Genomic DNA, 20,153 nt, shown 5'->3' with positions numbered 1-20,153 from the left:
AGGGGCTGAGTTTTGTCCTTTTCTCCATCTATAAAGATTTATGCCCTTTTCTCCTGGGATTCTGGTAGCCCTGAGCTTCCTCCAGCACACCCCTCAGCTCCTAAGGCCTTGGCACATATGTAATAAGAGTAATTGTACTTTGCCTATGAAGACTTCTCCGTATCTTGAATTCAGTGAAAAATTCTAACAGAGATTTATATCTATCAGTATATTCCTAAAGATATATTGAATGTACAGAAATCTCTCAGATTGATTCTAGAGCTTTCTCAGTTGTTTGAGAGGTCTTGGACACCATATGATAAAGATTTTAAGATTAAGTGGATCAGGAAATAAAATGAAAGCGTAGTATATTCTGGGGTTCAAATCTAGCCCTAGTCTGAAAAGAAGGTTTCAGGTCCCATCTTTGGAGAAAAGGGATGTCAGTGCCCCTGCCTCTGCCTGTATACATGTCCAGGAAAGGCCCCGGCTCCGCCAGCTTCTCTGCAGTTGTCGTGATTGACTTAGGACAGCTTCCCCATGTGGAGGTCCTACAGAGTCCCTTCCTAGAGGGGAGTGAGTCAATACAGAGTCGTCTTTATTCTAGTAACCCAGTTCTAGGCACTTTATTTGCTACCTGCAAAAACTTGTTAAGACATCTGTCTCTTCTCTAAAATTAGTCCTGAGCAGTTGCGGTGGCAGGACCCATTCTTGTGAACCCTGCCGTCTGTGCTGTGTGCTGTGACAAGGAAAAGGCGTCGTCCAGTGGTCGTGTACGTAATTGACCTGGGCTCTTGTTCACGGGTCTCCTCCCTAAAGGTTCCGAGTCACATCAGCACCAGCCCAGTGGCAGTCAGTAGGAGACTGGCTAAATAAAGCATGCCACATTCATAGGATCAAATATATGCAGCCGTTAACAAGTTATGTTGTTAGTTAATATCTAAGAATATGAAAAATACTTCCTAATGCATCACAAAATGAAAAAGGCTACTAAACAGTATATATGGTATAGATCCCTATATTTTTAAAATAATAGCATGTGTGTTTGGAGAGGAAAAATCAAGGCTAAACATCAAAATGTTACCTTGGGTGAGTAGCATTGTTACTAGTGATTTTTCCTTTAGAGGATTCCTATATTATTCAAACTTTTTGCTTTGGTTGTTTTATATTTGTAGTTAGAAAAGTCAACAGATATATTTAACAATCCCTCTTGCAGTGTTTCATCCATTTAAAAATAACAAGGGAGCCTAAAAATAATATAAAATATACTAAAACGTTATACGGTAAGGGTCAGGGGGCGAGAAAAACAGGCAGCCAAACTACCAAAAGCCCAGCAGGTTTAGAGGCAGGGGCTGCAGGAGGGGGCAGCAGGCCCAGTGCAAGGGAGGGTGACGGTGCCAGGCAGGGCGTCTCCAGCCCAGACCCCGGTGCAGCCTCCCCTCCCCCCTCCCCAGACACCCTGGCTTTGGCAGGCGCACCCTCCCCTCATCAGGCAGCCATCTGCCACAGGGCACTTCTCTTGGACGTAATGTCAGTGGACTCTTTAATTAGGCTGGCAAGCCTCTTCCAGGCATTTACCTTTTACTGTCTACATGAGAATTTCCCAGGCAGCGGGAATCTTTTACCCCGGAGCGAATGCTGCCTCAGAAAGCTGCCGACATTAGGGACTTGCCCCTGGGTGGTTTGTGTTTGTACACAAGACACACGAGGCGCTGTCCCTGTCCCTGTCCACCCCTCCGCAGCATGACGGTGTCCCCCAAGAGGTGTCCGTGAGGGAGGTTACCTTTGCTCTACCTGGCCAGGGGCCTGTCAGTGCAGCTCGTTGTGAGACAAAGGACAGAAAGAGCCACAGGCCTCTCACCTCCCGGGACACAGACCCTGCCTTCAGGCAGGCCTGCTCCCAGGGAACAGCCTGCTCTGCTGGAAGCTTCCTTGGGTTTAGTGGAAGAGCATTGAGAGCTGCCAGGAGATAAGGGGTGTTCTGATGGATCTCCTAGCATGAGGGGCCCGGAGAAGGAAGAGCATTAATAACTCTAGAGTGTGGTGTTCACGTCAACAGTTTTCAGTTGGAGGAGTGGTGAGGGTTCCCGTGTCTGCAGTTACCTCTGTGATCATCTGCCACTTGAGGTTCCGCGCAGGTGCCTGCCTGCGGGTCTGCAGACCTGACGGTGGCCGTCTCTGCAGCCTCCGTGACGAGCACTTCCGACCCCAGATGTGTTCTGTTCCTTCTTTCCACTCAGTCCATCCTCTGCAATCACGATTTCCCCAAGGTTTCTGGATTCTTAATTCCAAGTTTCTGATGTCAGCGTTGAAGACAGAAGGCAGCCACATCTGGGGCTTGCTTCGCTTTGCTGTCTGCCAATACTTCGGCAGTGCTAGGAGCAGCCGGGTAAATGTGGAGGACTGGATAGTTCACTTATTGTCGTTTTTATTCTAACAGTCATTATTTGATTATTATATGCTAAGCCTGTGCTGAGCGTTGTCCTGGTACTTTCTCCTTCCACCCTCACCACAATAGATGAGAGTTAGGGACAACTCCCAGGCAGCAGTCAAGGCTGAGGGGTGTAAGCTTTTGGGGCTGCACATGTGAGAACTGTGTGTGAGCCGCAGGGCTGCATTTCAGACCCAGGACTGCCTGTGCTCACAACCACCGAGCCCCGCGTCTTATCCCAGAAGTCTGTGCTTGTTTGCACTCCAGAGTGTCCTAGAGCAATATGTGCATGCTTATATGATTCATCCAGGAGAAGTCAGAGAGTGTTAAAGAGAGTCTAAACTCCCCACTTTGGCGGTGACCTCCTGCTCTGAAATGCCGCATCTCCCATCTTCTGCTGCAGACAGCCTTCCGGGAGATGCTGCAGGAAGCTTGAACCAAATGTGGGCTTTTATTCTCAGAGGACGCCTGCTTGAAACCCCTGCGTCCTTTCTGTCCTGGTCCCCTGGGACTGACAGCCTTAGACTCCAAGACAGGAACCTGGGGGTCCTCTCACCTCTCTGCTCTGAGCCCTGACTCACCCCCCAGTCATCAGCCTCCTGCTCCGTTCTCTCCTGGGACACACACAGTCTCTCCTGCCACCGTATCTGGGCCTCTTCCCATCTCTCCGAAGCCCTCACTATGTCCAGTGCAGGGAGGAGTCCCATGTCCTCCCCTCCTGCCCCACCCATTTCTCTGCTGATTCCGCGTCTCAGTGCACATTCTCAGTGGTCTGGGCTGCCCTCACCAAAAGGGGCTTTGCGGTGCGGGTGGCGGCAGGCAGCCCAGGAACCCCGGATGCTGGCTGTGGACGCGGGACAGCAGGACTCGAGTCTTGTTCCGCTCTGTAATTGGCCTTAACAGAAGACTGACAGCTACACAGCTCTGGATCACTTAAATGTGGAGATCTACTAGAAGTACAGTTTTTTTCTAATGGGATCTAATACTTGATTAATTAAGACTACCAGCTGGGGACTTCCCTGGTGGCGCGGTGGTTAAGAATCTGCCTGCTAATGCAAGGGACACGGGTTCGAGCCCTGGTCCGGGAAGATCCCACATGCCACGGAGCAACTAAGCCCATGCGCCACAACTACTGAGGCTGCGCTTAGAGCCCGCGAGCCACAGCTACTGAAGCCTGCACGCCTAGAGCCCGTGCTCTGCAACAAGAGAAGCCCCCGCGATGAGAAGCCTGCAAACTGCAATGAAGAGTAGCCCCTGCTTGCTGCAACTAGAGAAAGCCCGGGCATAGCAACAAAGACCCATCGCAGCCAAAAGTAAATAAATTAAAAAAGAAATACCAGCTGCCTGTAAAGTTTAACCTTGAAAAACACTGCTACTTAGAGTAATTTTCTCTAAGAGAGATTTTGTGGCATTTGGGGTATCTGTGTTTTATAACATCTTAATTAATTTCCTTTTGTTCCTTTTATCACCTCAGATGGTGATGTATTTTTTGAACTTGCCGGTATTTCAGATTCCACCTGGAATCAGGGAGAAGGGAGGTTCTCATTCTGTGTTCTTTCAGCTTCTTAAAACAAGCACCGGAAACAAAATGTCTGCATTCAGTGTTTACAGGTAATTATGTCAGTGATGCATAATAGGAAATCAAATCCAGTTGTGCTTTCCGTGGCTTTTTTGGCAGTCCTGTTAGTGGCTAGAGCGGAAGATTTGGTCTTGGCAGAAAAATTACAGCTGTGACTCAGAGCTCCAAAGGGACAAGTGATTGACCAGAAGATGCTGTTTCAAAGTGAGCTGGTTTCTATCAGGCCTGCCCTGTGCAGGTGTTGCAGTCAGCAGCCTCGTGTGTGGCTCGGCTGGGCTGCCGGCCGTGGCACGTTACAGATCGTTCCTCCCTCACCGTCTCCCTCCCTCTCCCTTTCTCATCCTTCTTCCCTTCCTGCCCTTGGATTGTTTGCCGTTTGCATCAAGAATATAGAAGGAAAACAAAGAAAAACACAAATATTCAAACCATAAAACTAATTTAATTGTGGTAGATAAGTTTCAAATTTGACTTTAAACTTCCTGAAGCCAAAGATAAAAGAGGAACAGAATCAGCTATGTAATTCTCACTTTCGGGAGGAAGGTAGTATATCAATTCTTAGGAAAATGTTCATTGTTTCTTAGTACTTAATTCTAAAGCATTTGTACGTGGGACTTCATATAGGGAGCACTGAGAGAGAGTGGGGACCAAAATTCTTGGTCATCTTTTTGTCATAGAGGCAGAAAGGATTCCATGTGGCTGCCCTTCAGTAAGTGGAGGACTGTCATACAGGACTGGCCTCTCCGCCCCGGGTCTCCTCATGTCATGAGCTAGGGTTCAGGATGAATCCTACCATGTCACATGCTGTAGGGAAAGATTGGGCTTTACTGGGGCAGGGGAGGACTCTCACCAGACCAGGGGCAGCCGGGAGAGAAGTGAAGGCACAAGCTCCCCTGTCTGCCCACATCCTCAGGGTGGCCTCTCAGGAGCGCCAGCAGGATGAGCCGCCTCCCCACTGGCTCTTTGCCCTGTTACAGCTCAAACATGCGCTTGGCCCCAGGCTGGCTTTGAGTCTGGGAATGTCAGCTGCTCAGCACCCGGTGACCTTGGGCTGTGAGATGTTTCAGCTTCCTCTGCTGGGACAAGGGTTCTCCAGGCTACGGGAAGTGGAGCTGGGGCACAGTTTCCTCCCCTCCCACCCAGAGTCAGCTTCCAGAGGCCTCTGAGACCGTAGTGCTCATCGCTGCCCTCCACCCCCCCGAAGAACTTCAGGTCTTGCCGGGTGAAAATAATTCCAAGAGAGACTGTGATGATATGGTTCAATTATGTGGGTGACTGGAGGTCCTTGACCCATGGAGAGAATTTGGGGATACCTAAAGAGATAATAATTGCATGGCCTTCAAACGGTGTCCTGGAAACATTACTTTGCTCAGGTTACCATATGGGAGTTGTTAACAGTTTGAAGTTGTACTTTCTCCAGGGGTCTTTGTTTCTCTCTGAGAATAAGTCTGTCTGTTCTAAAAACGTGATGAGTAGTTGCTACAGTTGATATCCTAAAAGAGGCTGTCTGGCAAAATGAAGAGCCAGGCTGCAAAGGTTTGAGTCTGTGTTCTGCCCTTTCCTAGCTTTTACTTGATTTCTCTTCCTCTCAGTTTACCTGTCTGTAAAATGGGGATGTAACAGTGCCTACCTCATAGGGTCGTTTGGAGGAATAAATGAGTTCACATGTCTAAAGCTTTAAATAAGTGTTCTGTGTGGTAGCCATTGCTGCTGCTGTTAAAACTAGGAGCTTTGCCTAGATGGAGACAGGGTCTCTGCCACACAGAGAGGGACTTAAACAGGGATGCCTCCAGGAAAACCAGAATTCCCTCAGCAACGTTTTCGTACCCGAGTAGGTGCTGGACTCATTGCCTAAGGCTCTGCAGCGTGGAGCTCTGTGAGATGACTGCCCTTGGAAGTGTTCAAGGCAAGTGTACCACCCACAGCTGTGGGAAGACCCTAGCCCTGCTCCCACAGAGGACCTGGTTCAGAGCTTTGTGGAAGTCTGGAGACAGGCAACACAGATGAACTGAAAAGTTTCCATAGTAGTTAAAGACAATAAATTATAGAATAATGTTGTTTTACAAAACAGTTGAAATTAGAAAAATCCCTACCAGGGATAAATATATCCAATATATTTCCAATATATTCTGGAGAACCAACTATCTTTTGAGAGCACTGCTGACTCTTGAGTGTATCATCAGTGTGGTGAAGAAGCTTGTGTCTCTGGTTCGTCCAGGCCTTCAGCTGTAGATTGGAGTAACTTACGTGGGGTGAAGAAAGAGCCCAGGTACAGAGCTATTTTACATACTTCAGAATCGCTGCTGAGTCAGGAGATGTTGCTGCCATCTTTCCTCTTGAGATTCAGCCTCTACAGCTTGGCCTTTAATTAACTCTTATCCATCAGAGCCCAAAGCCAAGGAAGAGTCAGTAAAAGTTTCAAATTATTTTTGCCAGCCTTTGACAAGGGGGTAGGTGGTTGGGTAATGGGATAGATTTTCCTGCAGGCTCCTGTAAAATGCAGGGGTACCCCGGACATATTACGGGTTTGGTTCCAGACCACTGCCGTAAAGCAACTGTCACAGTAAAGCCAGCCACACAAATTGTTTGGTTTCCCAGTGCATGTAAAAGTTACGTTTATACTATAGTTTATTAAGTATGTAGTAGCATTATGTCTAAAACAATTGTACGTATCTTAACTAAAAATACTTTATTGCTAAAAATGCTAACCATCATCTAACAACACAGGGTTGCCACAAACCTTCAGTTTGGTAAAAAACACCAAATCTGTGAAGTACAGTAAAATGAGGGAGGCCCTTCGTGGATGGTGACGCCCAGACACACAGTGTGTCAGCAGGGAGGGATGGTCAGTGAGGTAATAATTTTGTATATACAAGGACGTAATTGCCCTTTGAAAAGTTGTATAGAAAACTGAATTTTGAATTTATTGAAATTTTGAATTTATCCACATTAGATTATAGCCCAAGGAAGGATTTTATATAAAATAAAAACTGAAAATTTTGACCGAACCTATTAGTTATAACTACTTGACAGCTTCAGCTAAGTGCTGTGATTTTAGCCTGTTCATCAGATGAGCTCCAAGAGGGGATTTTGCTGAGTCACCTTGAAGTAAAGTCAGACCCAAAGGCAGTGAGCTGGGGGTCAAGGAAGGAGCTGAAGGGCAGGTCCACCTGCCAGAGTGTGGGGTGGGTGTGTGTGTCTCCCGGCTAAACAGGGGGTTAAGACATGGTTAGGAATTAGCCAGTGTAGGAAGACTGCTGTTATTCGTTCTTCTACTGCGTATTATGCTATTACGCTACTGTGCGGTTATATTCTGTTAGTATGCTATTGTGATTCTTCTGCCAAGTCACCTCTTTCTGTATCGAATAGCACTAAATAACTTCTGCGTTTCCCTCTTTTAGACCACTGCTCTTCCAGACAAGTGAACACGTGGCCAGCAGCCCTGCACTGGGGGACATTATTCCATTCAGCATCATTATTCAGTTTTTGTTCACAAGAGCACCCCCTGAGCTGAGATCCCCCTTCCAGGTAAGGAAGTGAAGAATGTGCCGCTGCCGCCCCCCTCCCCCCAGCTGAAGGTGCCCGACCTTCTCCTGCCTTACGTAATCACGGATTCCTGTCTTGAGCAAATGCCTAAGGAAGGAAGAAAGATTCCCACTGCCCAGCCCCTACTTTCTCAGCAGTGTAAAAATTGCCTGCTGCATCTAGAATTAGCCCTTTAAATAATAGTGACACAAGTAATTTATGTTCATAAAGCTTTTTTTTTTTTGCGGTACGCAGGCCTCTCACTGTTGTGGCCACTCCCGTTGTGGAGCACAGGCTCCGGACGTGCAGGCTCAGCGGCCATGGCTCACGGGCCCAGCCGCTCCGCGGCATGTGGGAACTTCCCGGCCCTGGGCACAAACCTGCGTTCCCTGCATCGGCAGGCGGACTCCCAGCCACTGCGCCACCAGGGAAGCCCCATAAAGCTTTTTTGACGGAGGCTCCATTTACTTTTCTGACCTACCTTCAGTTGGCAAACCCAAAACGCTCCTTGGGAGTCAGGAAGGTGCCCCAGGGGCTGTGCCGCTTGCCATTCGGCAGGTGTCTGGCGTCATTTGACCCCGGGAATACCTGTGATCCTCTCTGGACCTGCACGTGCTGTCGCAGGATGGGATTCACCCTCTCTCCTCTGATTGTGTTTCCACCCTGCAGAGGGCCGAGTGGTCCCACGCACGCTTCTCCCAGTGGCTGGATGACCATCCCTCTGAAAAGGACAGGCTCCTCCTCATCAGGTAGAGCTGTGTGCTGCAGGGGCACCGCCCAGGGCATGGGGGATGTAGGGGAGGAGGAAGGAGAGGGCCCGGCGGGCGTGTGCACGTTGTGCTCCCCCGGGGCAGGCGCCTCACCTGCTGGAGTGCTGCCGGGGCGCGTTGCTGGGGGGCATGTCAGGTTTTGCTTTCCGTGCCCTCCACATCCCCTCTTGTGCTGTCCCGTGCCTGATGCAGCCCTAAGAACCATGCGCTTCTGTTTTGAAAACCAACCTCAACTATGGAGCGACTCCTTGCCTTGGCTCCATTTTCTGCTTCATTTCCACGTGGGGCAGTTACTGAAGTCGTGGAACGCAGATGGGAGTAAACGTGATTCTGTTTTTAGTAGAAAACAAGGACACCCAGCAGCCTAGTGCCTCTCAGGTGTGTTTATGCACGTGTGCGCACACATGCAGACACACCCACCACCCCCCCCCCGTACACCCCCCCCCCCCACACGGGGGGATGCTTGCACTGTCCCATACGACTTACTAAGCATCTCTCTTCCATCAGCACTCTCCTTTGAAATTTCCCTCACCAAAATCTCCAGAGACCTCTTAGCCACCAAATGCAGATGTTTCTGTTCTCACTTTACCACTCTGCAGCTTTAGCTAGAAGTGACCACCACTTCCTTCTTGAAACTGCTCATCAGCTGACCGATTCCACTTATTTTTATTGATACTCACCATGTGCCAGGCCCTGAGGACACAAAGCAAACCAAGACAGGCCCTGCCTTCTTGGATCTTCCGTGGCACCTCTGTCATCTGTTTCTCTTCTCATCTCTGTGGCCATATTTTCCCTCAGTCTCGTTTGCTGAACTGTCTTCTTCTGTCCACTCCTTAAAGGCCATCATTTCCCACAGTGTGTTCCTGGCTCTTTTCCCTTCATGTTCGATCTGTACTTTGGTTCCCAGGTGAGCTCACCCAGACCCATGACTCTCGTGACCTCTTCTGTCCTGTGGCTCCGGGTCTGTGGTTCATCTTGGTTGCCCAGGGCCTCAGGCCAGCAAACTTGCTGTCACATGTCATCACTCAAAGCCCCACAGAAATCTCAACCCCAAGACGCTGAGAGTAAATCGTCTTTCCTTTCAGACCTGCTCATTCTCGTAGACTCATGTCTTTTTTTTTTTTTGTAAACTTTTTATTTTATACTGGAGTATAGCCAGTTAACAATGTTGTGATAGTTTCAGGGACTCAGCCGTACATACACATGTATCCATTCTCCCCCAAACTCCTCTCCCATCCAGGCTGCCACATAACATTGAGCAGAGTTCCCTGTGCTGTATAGTAGGTCCTTGTTGGTTATCTGTTTTGAATATAGCAGTGTGTACATGTCGATCCCAAACTCCCTAAATATCCCCCCATCCTTCCCCTGCCAGCCCCGTAACCATAAGTTCATTCTCTAAGTCTGTGAGTCTGCTTCTGTTTTGTAAATAAGTTCATTTGTATCGGTTTTTTTTTAGATTTTGCATATAAGGGATGTCATACGATATTTCTCTTTGTCTGATTTACTTCACTCAGTATGACAATCTCTGGGTCCATCCATGTTGTTGTAAATTGCATTATTTCATTCTTTTTAATGGCTGAGTAATATTCCATTGTATATATGTACCACATCTTATTTATCCATTCCTCTGTCGATGTAGACTCCCTGTTTTGGTTGGGGTGTCACTGTCATCTATATCCAGCCAAGCTATAAAACCTTTAAGCCATCATTCAACTCCTCTGTCACCCTCATTCTCCAAAGCCAGGCAGTTGTACCTCTTAAATCACTTTGGAAGCCATTCTCGACTCTTCCAAGGGACCCTAATGCTCTTAGCCTGGGGACCAGGGCACCAAACCAGCCTTTGCTTGAGTCTAAGAGCAGGGGATGAGTTGGGCTCTCCAGAGCCAGCCTGGGGCTCGTGTGCTGAAGTGGTTCTCGGCTGTGTTTGCACCCAAGAGTCACTTAGGGAGCTTTGAAAAATCCACATGTCAAGGCCACACCCTGACTGCCTCGGAATCTCCCTGGGAGCCAGCATCGGGATTTCTTAAAGTGGCCCGCGGCTCCGCAGCACAGCTGGGGCTTCACAGCACAGTCGCCAAGTGTGAGCCCACCCCACTCCACTCCCCCTGCCGCCGAGGAAGGAAGCTGTGGGGGTCGTGGAGGAAGCCTCAGCCCACCAGATCCGGGAGCGGCGCCGAGTCCTCAAGTGTGGCGACCGGCGCCCAGGGGGAGCACCCGGCCCTGCCAGTGGATAAAGAGGAGGGTGGCCCGCGCCCCTGCTCTTCTTCTGTGCTGGCCGCTTGTCCTCTCGGCTCTGAGTATCTGAGCGAGGAGTGGGGTGGGACGTGTGGTGAAGCTGTCACCGTCAGTGCGGCGTCTGGTTAAACGGCCCTCAGAAGAGGCCCCAGGTGTGGACGGGGGACTCCGCCGGGGCTGGTGTGGGGCTTTGCGGTGCCCTCCCCGAGTCCCGTTGACTCGCCAGCTGCAGCCCACTGGCTAGTACAGGAGTGCGCAGGGCTCAGTTGATGGAACAGGGCGCACCTTTGTCCTCTAACGAGTTGGACTGAGCTCATCTACAACAGTTGTCCTGCTGTGGGCACATCACAAATCTGCTTCCTTTTGCTTCTTTTTAAAAATGTCTCCCGAGTGATTTCATCGGCAGTGCTGTTGCTGAGCCTATATTTAGCAACCGAAAACCATGCTCAGAAATGCTGTCAAGCTTTTTGAATCAGGCCTGCGCATCACGCCACGCATGGCTGATACCAGAGCCTTCGGTCCTGAGCAGGGAATGAAGCCCTCCTTGGGGGCTCCAAACCCTGTGCTCCTGCTCCGGCCCAGGCTGCTAACAAAGCAGGAAGCTCTGTCCTAGAGAACGTCCTTTCTTACCTGTTATTGCAAAACTGATTTCATCCCTGCATACTGAAGCACCACTGGATGAATTTCTTGCCCCTGTAGATAAACCTAGGGTGAGTATTGCCCTTTAAATGTCAGTAAATTTGTTTTAGCTTTGGGGGCAAACCTTGTTGTAGACTCATCTCCTCCCGGCGCAGTGTGTTAAGTCGTCAGAAGTAGGGCAGATCGAGGGTGTAGCAGCTAGTGCTGCAGAACAAACGGCAAGTAATGACCTCTCTTCTGCCTTCCTTTCTGCTTCTTTTTGACACCAGACATTTCTCTAGAGCTTGAATGGATCCTAGTCAAGTTAATTTTAAAAGTGGAGTCATCAGTGACTCCTGGGGCCAGTGGGGAAGATGGTACTTCCCGGCCCCTGCCAGGCAGGCGTGTGCGCCCTTGGGGGCGGGGCGGCAGCCTGGGGAACTCCTGGGGGTCTGCAGGTATTGACTACGTTCTCGGCAAAGATGAAGACTGAGGTTGTGATGGAAAGATTTCTCAAGTTCTGCACAAGAGGTAGGATTGGCAGCATACATACCGACTCTTGATATTGGCAGTAGGACAGCAACTCTTCTGACTGTGGCCTCTTCTCCTTTGTTTTTCCTGAGTCTCAGTAGGGGAACACCTTTATGGTGTCACAACTATATACAGACTTTATTTGCTTATTGGTACTTTTCACCTGTACAATCGTCAGACAGTTCTCAGTGCCCCGTGCGTGCATCCTTGGACCCCTTGCCCTCCTCCGGGCGTCCAGGGCCCACGGGCTGGGAACCATTCCCTCAGCTGCTCCACTTCTGCAGAACCACGGGATCCCTGTTGTTGGAGGTGGGGGTTTGGTCTCCACATAGGAACATCTCCTGTGGTGTGAGATCCCTTCCAGTTCTGGGAACTGGGTGCCTGAGGTGAGACCCAGGGGAGGATGGAGTCAGGGGAAGGCCTGCGAAGGCACATGGTAGTTTTTTAAGTCATTTAGGTATCTCTGTACTAAGCACACTGGTAGGTCCTGCCTGACAAAAATCAATTTTGTGTGTTCCGTAAAATCCTCCACTTGGTTAGTTTATATCACATTGGGCAGTGTTGCCATGTTACCACAAACCCTCCCCTCTGCTAATTGTTTGCACAATTCCTATACTAATTTCTTTTTTCAATAGGGTAACTTTAATAATCTTCCTATTTTGGATACAAACCAGAGTTGAGACTCTTACATAATGCTTGGCCCGACTTCCAAGAAAGCTGATGTTTTGCTCAAGCAAATGAAGTAATAATTGCTTGAAAATCTTGCTCTGATTTTACGTGGGAGGGCAGCTTTCATCTTTTTTCTCTCCATAGTTCTGATGGTGTTTTTGATGAAAACCAAAAACACTAACCAAACGCATTTCTGAACTTTCTTCCACATATTGTCTAGTTTTATGTAATATCTTATCCTTCTGAAAGCAGATGAAACTGCTAAGTGGATTTTTGTCCATTGGTTAGATAAAAATGACTCTAACCCATTCATTGCAGAATTACAGTTTCTGTGAATTTCAGTGCATTAATTTCTTAGACTGATACATATACACCATTGTCTCAAAGACAGTTGGAGCCCTTGGGGGTTTCTCTACCTTGTGTGAATCTGGAGGGACTACATGTTGGGAGTGGGGCGTTTGCCCAGGATGCCATAGCAACTTAAATAGCATTACTAAAAGAAATAAGTTTTTTCACAGAGAAACAGCTTCATCTAAGGCTCAGCCCTGACATGAATAAGGCATCTCACAGGACATTGTTCTTTAAGGGCATTAAATTCCATTTTGCCTGCCTGTACTTTTGAGGATCCCTGCACTCATGCTTCTCTTTTATTTCCTTTCTTCATTGCTTTTGTCTTTTTCATTACAGTTCTCTGTCTTCCTGTATCTAATTCACTTTTTTAATTCATTCACCCTGCATTTGGCAAGCACTTAGGTCCTGGGGCTACATAAATGCAGAAAACAGCCCCAAGCCTCAGAGTTGTTACATATTAAGAGGGAAACGAACCAACACACAGATCCTTTCACGGCAATGTGGTCATGCATGGTAGAAGCGTAAACAACTTGCCCCTTACATGGAGAATCTGAGGCCATCAGAAGCGCGGTGGGGAAAACCGTATTTGAGTGCTTCATAGGTTCATAGATGTACTTGGAAGAGAGCCAGGTTCTTCACAGTACGATCCTCTAACTCTCAAAACTAAATCATGTAGGTATTCTTCCCACTTTGCAGATGAGCAAATAGGCTCAAAATGTAGCCCAGATCACACAGCTAGTTCAGTGCGGGGAGTGGGGGGTGTGGAGCGCAGAGCCTGATGTACCAGTGGTGCTTCTTAACTAAGAGCCTGCCAGGCCCCCGCAGAGCTGGTTTCTAGTTTGATTACTTTAGCATGAGTAGTAAAGTATTACTTCACTTGAAGCCAGCCTTCAGGAATCCGTCCCCGAATGCTGGGGTCTGGCTAAGCCATGCTATTGGTGCAGAAGTCCCAGACCTTTCCACTTTATGTGACTCCACAGTGGATTCAGCTTTGTGCTGCCTCGAGTTAGGAAAGGCTTTATCAAAAGCAAGGCATTTGGGCTGGTCCTGTGTAAAAGCTCTATGAGGAAGAAAGTGGGGGGGGGGGGGGGCGTTCCAAAGATAAGGATGGTTAATGAAGAAGCTGTGTCTTGCTAATAATGAGACAAGCCAGTGTGGTTGAAGGGAAACAAGCCCTTTTTGAAGCCCGATCTTGTTAGGCAGAGGCATCTTTCTTTCAGAGTGGTATTTGCACGAGCACCCAGGTCTCTCAGGGTTGGGCTGAGAGTCACCAGTGAGCTGGATGGAGCTGCTCTGCCTGTGTCTGTAACGCGAACAACGGAAACTAATGATTTGAGGGTCTTTTTAGGGCACAGCAAACGGTTTGGAACCCAGCAGTTGCACAGCGTTGGGGGAGGTTGTTGATGAAGCTGGTGTTCGGTGGGGTTGAGTGGAGACACTGCCCCGATGGCGAGAGGGCATGGCAGGTCACGGACCTCAGGGGGCCGTCTCTGGCTGTAGTGTGGCAGGTCCTCTAGTGCAGGGCTGATGGCACCAGGGTGACCACCACCTATGAGGCTACAGCAGCAAATAGGGCACAAGATGACAGGGTTGAGACTGAAGCTAAAGGGGAGAGGAGGGACCGGATGTGGTAACGTGGGGTAAGTTAAAAGTGGTGGTCAGGTGTAGACTAAAAGAATTTTAGATACAGACCTTGGGGAGATGATGGTGTCCTTTGCTGAAATAGGGGAAGGGGCAGAGTTTTTTTATTCTAGGTTTGTTTTTTCCTTTTTCTTTGCTATTTTTTAGACCAGGTTTAGGTTCACAGCAGATTTGAGAAGGCACAGATTTTTCCCTGTCCCCTGCCCCCACTGCACAGCCGCCCCCATTATCAACACCCCCTCCTCCACAGTGGCCCCATTTGTTACAGCTGGGAAACCCACATGGACATCATGGTCACCCAGCATCCGTAGCTTACACTGGGGCTCACTCCCAGTGTTATACGTTCCATGGGTTCGGACAGCCCTAGGTTTCTGACAGGTGAGTTTGAGGGAGACCTGGAAGGAATCAGATAAAGATGTCCAGAACACAGAGATCGGGAGGGAGGTCAGGGCTGGAAATGAGAGATTGGAGATTCAGTTGTGTATGAAACCATGACAGTGACTAGTGGGGTTGCAGGGCGCTGTGGTGTGAGCAGAGCTGGACACGCGCCTGGCAAGTATATCCCCTGCAGTGAAATGAAAATAACGGCCAAGCCTGACAGAGGATGCATATTTTCAGTGTTTGGGAGCAAATAAAAGTGAAAAATTACACATTAGATGGGACTTGAGACAGTATGTGAGCCGAGTTATGGTATTAACTTACATCTTTATGGAAATTCTCTACTCTCAAGAGTGTGAAACTTCATGGCTATGACAAAAAATTGTTCTACTTGGAACTTAAATAGACCAATAATGAAAAATATGCATAAACGAACAAACACAGGGCTGGACTTGACCTGTGGGCCCCGGATCTAATTCATGAGAACATCATTATCATACTCTTGGCTAAATTCAGACTGCCTGCCTTCTCGTCGCCTAATAGGCCAACGGTTGGAGCCTAAGAACAATTTATCCGACTTGTGGTAACAGGAATACAAAGCCCTGCCAGTGTCGGTGTGTGCTGAGCGAGGGCCCCGCCTCCGGCAGTGCCGTGCACGCTGCACAGTGCAGGGCGCCCCCTCGTGAGCTCGGCGCGTCGAGACAGGCTGCGCTTGGCTCCGCAGAAGTGTCTTCACTAGGAAAGAAATCTTAGCCGCCAGAGAGCCTCCGATTGGGTGATGAGACCACTAAGTGCAACGCGGGCTGAAAACCGTGCACAGCTCTGCACCTTAACCACAGGAACGCGACCACCAAGTGTTTGAGGGCTGGTCGACTGGGCAAAGCAGTTCCAGAAATGGGCTGCTTTTAGGTGTTGGCATCCCCCGAGCTCCTTTATTTCATTTGTATAATCTTCTGATCCTTGTTTTCTTTTGGTTTTCAGGGGTGCCCTGGAAGCTTATGTTCAATCAGTTAAAAGCAGAGAAGGCAAAGAATTTGCACCAGTTTATCCCATAATGGTTCAACTGCTTCAAAAAGCTATGTCTGCTCTTCAGTAATAATGTGAAGTATTTCTTAGTGTCCATTTTGTGCTAACCCATCCAAGGTTGGCAATTAAACTAACACATACTCTAAAGGACAGCTGCCTATTTTAAGAACGTAATTGAATTTTTTGTATTTCCTGTTGATCTTTGCTGTTTACCTCTGAAGCCCTTCTACCTTACGTAGCATAAAATGTCAAAACTGATTCATCATCACCACCTTCCAACTCTGTGGACCTGATTTTTTCCAGAAAGATACCAAACTCTTGTCTTTCCTCTCAGGCTTTTCTGTGAGGCTATCTAAAACTTCTTTCCCATCACAGAGTCCCCGCTGCTTCTTAAGGGATTCGACCAACTTATAGTAAGTACACTGCTTCTCCCCAACTGGCATCCTTCCTCACTGGATAAGTAGGTAGCCCAGTGGTTTCCATATTTGGCTGCATATTAGACTCACTGGTAGAAGCTTTAAAAAACCCTGATGCCCAATTTGTACCCCTTATTAACACATATGGGGGTAGAAGCCAAGCATTAGTATTTAAAAATATATATATCCTGAAGTGTTTCCAACGTGCAACGAAGTTTGGGAACCACTGGCATATCCCAAAGCTAAGATGTAGGGCTACATGTTGTTCAACTGTGTCTTACTGTATCTTTAATAAAGATAGAGCAAGGCTGTCTTTACACTCTTGTGTGTCATTTTATTAAAAACAGACTTTTGGGGCTGTTCAACTTTGTAACAGAGATGCCAAGTTAAAAATAACTTTTACTCTACAAGATTTCTTATAAATAGTAGGTAATCTAGGTCCTTAGTTTTCTATTGCCCTTGCCGTCATTAACATTTTATTTTAAATTTAATGTTTAAAATCCCATAAGCCACTTCTAAAATATTTTCCATCTCCTGAACCTGTTATTCTGATGACTCATTGGTAAAGTTCAGTCAGGATCAACCAGTGGAAGTCAGAGATAAACAATTTTTTTCCTTTTATTTGAAATAATATACAAGAATATAGTGTGCAAAATTTAGGGGCAACATCATGAAGTGTAATGAACTGAAATTCAATTTTACAGCTGTGATTCCTAACCAGAAACACCACTGGGTAAGTAACATGAAAAGCCATGATTGTAGCTCAGGGCATAAGCAGCTGTATTGCCATTGTGTTTGCTCTCACTGTGGACAGTTTGGAGGAAAGTAAAGTGCACGTGTTGCACTGCCTAAGTGCAAAGTCTGCCCCCACCATAGAGATACGATGACAAATACGATATTAAGATATGTGGCTGAGGAGATACAGGACACAAAAGTTAAAAATACAATGGTGTCAACCGTTAACAGCACCATTACAGTGACTATACCCCAATGCTATTCACTAACTTTACCTTGGCCTGGGCTGTCTCCATCGAGCAAGGGGTGGGTGCTGCCACCTGGCGCGTCCACTCAGCATGCTCCGGGAGCCGTGGCAGGTGGCTCTCAGGCTGTGACACTGACACCATCCACCTGCCCCCTGTTCCGGCAACCTCTTGGCACTGGCCAGACTAGGAGCCCCCGTGTTTGGCACAGATGCTGAGCCATATGGTGGTTGCTCAAGGAAAGGCCAACTCCCGGCTTCTGCTTCACTCCATTATGTATACAATACAGATTAATAAGCAGTAAGGAGCCAATGTATAAACAGCAGTTACATATTTTTAAATTCCCCCTTTGTACAATTTAAAATAAAACATGTATACACTTCTCCTCTCTTTCTACTGTACTTTAGCACCACAGGATATCAATCTTCAAGCCTATATTACCTGATAGACATATATGAAGTTTGGAAGAAAATAAGGCAATTTGGTTTACAATGTTGATAGTTTTAGCTTACTTAATGCTCTAATGGAGAAAGCAAATCCTCACTCATATTATTAAATCAATCATTTCAAGACTCAATGCTATCAGTATCTTACGGTCACACGGATTCAGGACAAATGGTGAGACCTTGATCTTCTTAAGTCTTTCCATCAACAGTCAACGTTTATGCAAATACAGACTTAAGAACATAAGCATCCTGGTTTAATGTTGTTGTGAGCCCTGTGGAGATAAAATGAATAACTCAGTGAATGTTTACACATCAATACATAGCAATTCTACAAATGAAAGCTAAGATGGGTAATATAACATTAACAACCATACTATTAAAAAAGATCGCTTTCTCAAAGGTGGTGATTGTTCTAAAGTCTGATAATACCTGATGGTCCAAGCATCCAGAAAATTTATGAAAATGCTGAGACAAGAGAGATCGACTAGGATGAGCAGACAGGAAAGGGGATCCAGGCCAAGTCCTACCACATGGAATCCTAAAGAACTTCAAAAATCTAGTTCAGTCACCCTCATACTGGAATCTGACTGCTGACTGCTTCTTTATAAGAAATTCTTACGCAGATGAGAACCACATGTTACTATACAGAAATAGACAAATACAGAGAATGAATTAGAACATCCTTGGCCAGCCCTCCTGCTGCGAAGTACTGATGCTGTCCCTTTGTCTTTAAATGATATTTCAAATTGAGCTCATTCTGTTCTATCAATCATGTGACGTTTTCTTGTAATTAATCGAAAACACTTAAAAGATGCTAGTCTAGTAATGGAAAACTTTTAAGAATAAGGTCTATCCAATACAGCATTATTATGGTGCAAACTTGTTTACTAGCCTTCCCGGGCCTTTCTATTTCTTCCTTGCTGAGATTTTTAACCTAGAAATTCTGTGCAAATGTCAGAAGTCCCCACCTCCACAGCCCATCACCAATTAAGAAAAGAAAGGCTGTTGAGACATACCACCCCAAATCAGAAAATTCTTCTCCTGTGATAGTAATGAGTTAATAAGCCCCATCTTTCAACCCAACCAGAAATACTCATTTCAGATTCTTCTACTTTAGCATCTCTAGCAAACATTCCTACTTTCCAAGCTACAAGAGTAAATGGCACTAATGACGAAAGGCAGCCTGCCTTATATATGATGGTGTGCAAACATTATTTAGGTTCTGAAAGGTAAGAAGGCTGAGAAATGGCATCAACACCCTTTTAAAGCTTCTAACAACCGCTCCAATACGCTAGTACAATTTTGGAGTTAAGTCAAGATCACTTTAAGCAACTACTTGTTGAAACATACTGAATTGGTTCTTTTCCTTTTCCAACAGTCAGGATTTAAACGTTTTTGTTCTTCAGCCAAAGCCTTTGCTTCTAATGTATACATTCTCCTCTCTTCATTCTTCATTTTCTTCCACCTGTCACCAAGGATCACACTTATGGCTCTGTAAAAGAAACATGTACAGTGTTGAAAGCAAGAATTTTTCAGAAAACTCATGTCAAGTGCTGCTACTTTAGGAAGAAGTAGAAAGTTGAAAGACAAAAATCTCGTCCAACATAGAGAAGGAGAAAGGTCAAGACTACTGTACTCATTTCCAGTAAAATCTGAAGTCATAGTCCATTCATCGTAACCTTGGCAATTAAAGCCTCCTAGAATAGGGCCAATATCTAAAAGGGCTAAAAACTGGATATTTTACACAGCTTAGATTTGAAGAAAAAAGTTAAATATTTCAACGAAATGGTTTGTTTGAATTACCATTGGGTACATCGGTCTTCCAAAGATGTTTAAGATTATTAAGGCAGACAGTGTTTAGTATCAGCAGCATAAAGTATTCACCTTGTATTGAAAGGTAGGTATTCTTTCTTTCTGTTTGTGCCCATAACCCATCAAATAGTCACGATAAGCCTTTTTTCATTCATGCAACCGCCGTGAAAATGTGGTGGCGCTAACTATGCACACTTATCTCCAAAAACACCACCAAATAAACCTTAGGCCACATTTACACTTACTACTTAAGAAAACCAGATAAACTCAAAGGGGAAAAAGTCAAACTGGTAAGACCCATCATGATAGAAATTTGAAGCTATTCCCTATTTATTAATTTGCTCCCAAAACTACTAAAATGGTCTCATCCAGAACAGGCAGACACAAACTGTTTCCCTTTTGTGAAGAGCTTAACCCTCATTAACCCTTAATTTCATGATACTCATACGAAACAGGTGGTCTGGAATGACTGCATGAAGTACATACAAAAGATTTCACAGTGGCTGACACGGAAGCTAGAGAACAGGGCTCTAGAACAGTCGCCACAGAAGCTCTACTTGAAAAGAAATTTAAAATGTAGTAAATGTATTTTTTAATCCAGTAAGTCGATGCAATTCAACATTGCACTGCATCTTCTTTTAGTAAAATAAAAACCGGTTTTTATAGTCTCCGAGTTAAAGGTACTACATAATGGTTGACACATTTACTAGTGAAACTGATTAAAAAGTATTCACATATGTATCAATTTCCAACTCACAGATGCATTTGGTAC

General features: G+C 46.5%; 2 protein-coding genes across 3 annotated transcripts in view; one reads left to right on the top strand and one right to left on the bottom strand.

The window, feature by feature from the left end:
• COG5 (component of oligomeric golgi complex 5) overlaps positions 1-17,077 on the top strand; it is a 269,636-nt gene extending 252,559 nt beyond the window's left edge. The window contains exons 20-22 of the mRNA XM_024761085.1: positions 7,385-7,511; positions 8,178-8,257; positions 15,683-17,077. Of these exons, the coding sequence (XP_024616853.1) occupies positions 7,385-7,511; positions 8,178-8,257; positions 15,683-15,797 (322 nt within the window). The 3' untranslated portion in view covers positions 15,798-17,077. The remainder of the gene's footprint in view (positions 1-7,384; positions 7,512-8,177; positions 8,258-15,682) is intronic.
• Positions 16,741-20,153, bottom strand: part of HBP1 (HMG-box transcription factor 1) — a 31,225-nt gene continuing 27,812 nt past the window's right edge. Inside the window, exons 10-11 of one of the 2 annotated variants that reach the window (XM_024761098.1) lie at positions 18,920-19,061; positions 16,741-17,841 (exon numbers count right to left, since the gene is read on the bottom strand). In XM_024761098.1, the coding sequence (XP_024616866.1) occupies positions 17,824-17,841; positions 18,920-19,061 (160 nt within the window). In that variant the 3' untranslated portion in view covers positions 16,741-17,823. The remainder of the gene's footprint in view (positions 17,842-18,919; positions 19,062-20,153) is intronic. The other variant, XM_024761108.1, reaches the window with a different exon arrangement.

Source organism: Neophocaena asiaeorientalis, unplaced genomic scaffold (assembly GCF_003031525.2).
Source record: "Neophocaena asiaeorientalis asiaeorientalis breed wild unplaced genomic scaffold, Neophocaena_asiaeorientalis_V1.1 scaffold508, whole genome shotgun sequence".
NCBI lineage: Eukaryota > Metazoa > Chordata > Mammalia > Artiodactyla > Phocoenidae > Neophocaena > Neophocaena asiaeorientalis.
The sequence above is the reverse complement of the archived record's forward strand: the minus strand, read 5'-3'. Positions and strand labels throughout refer to the sequence as shown.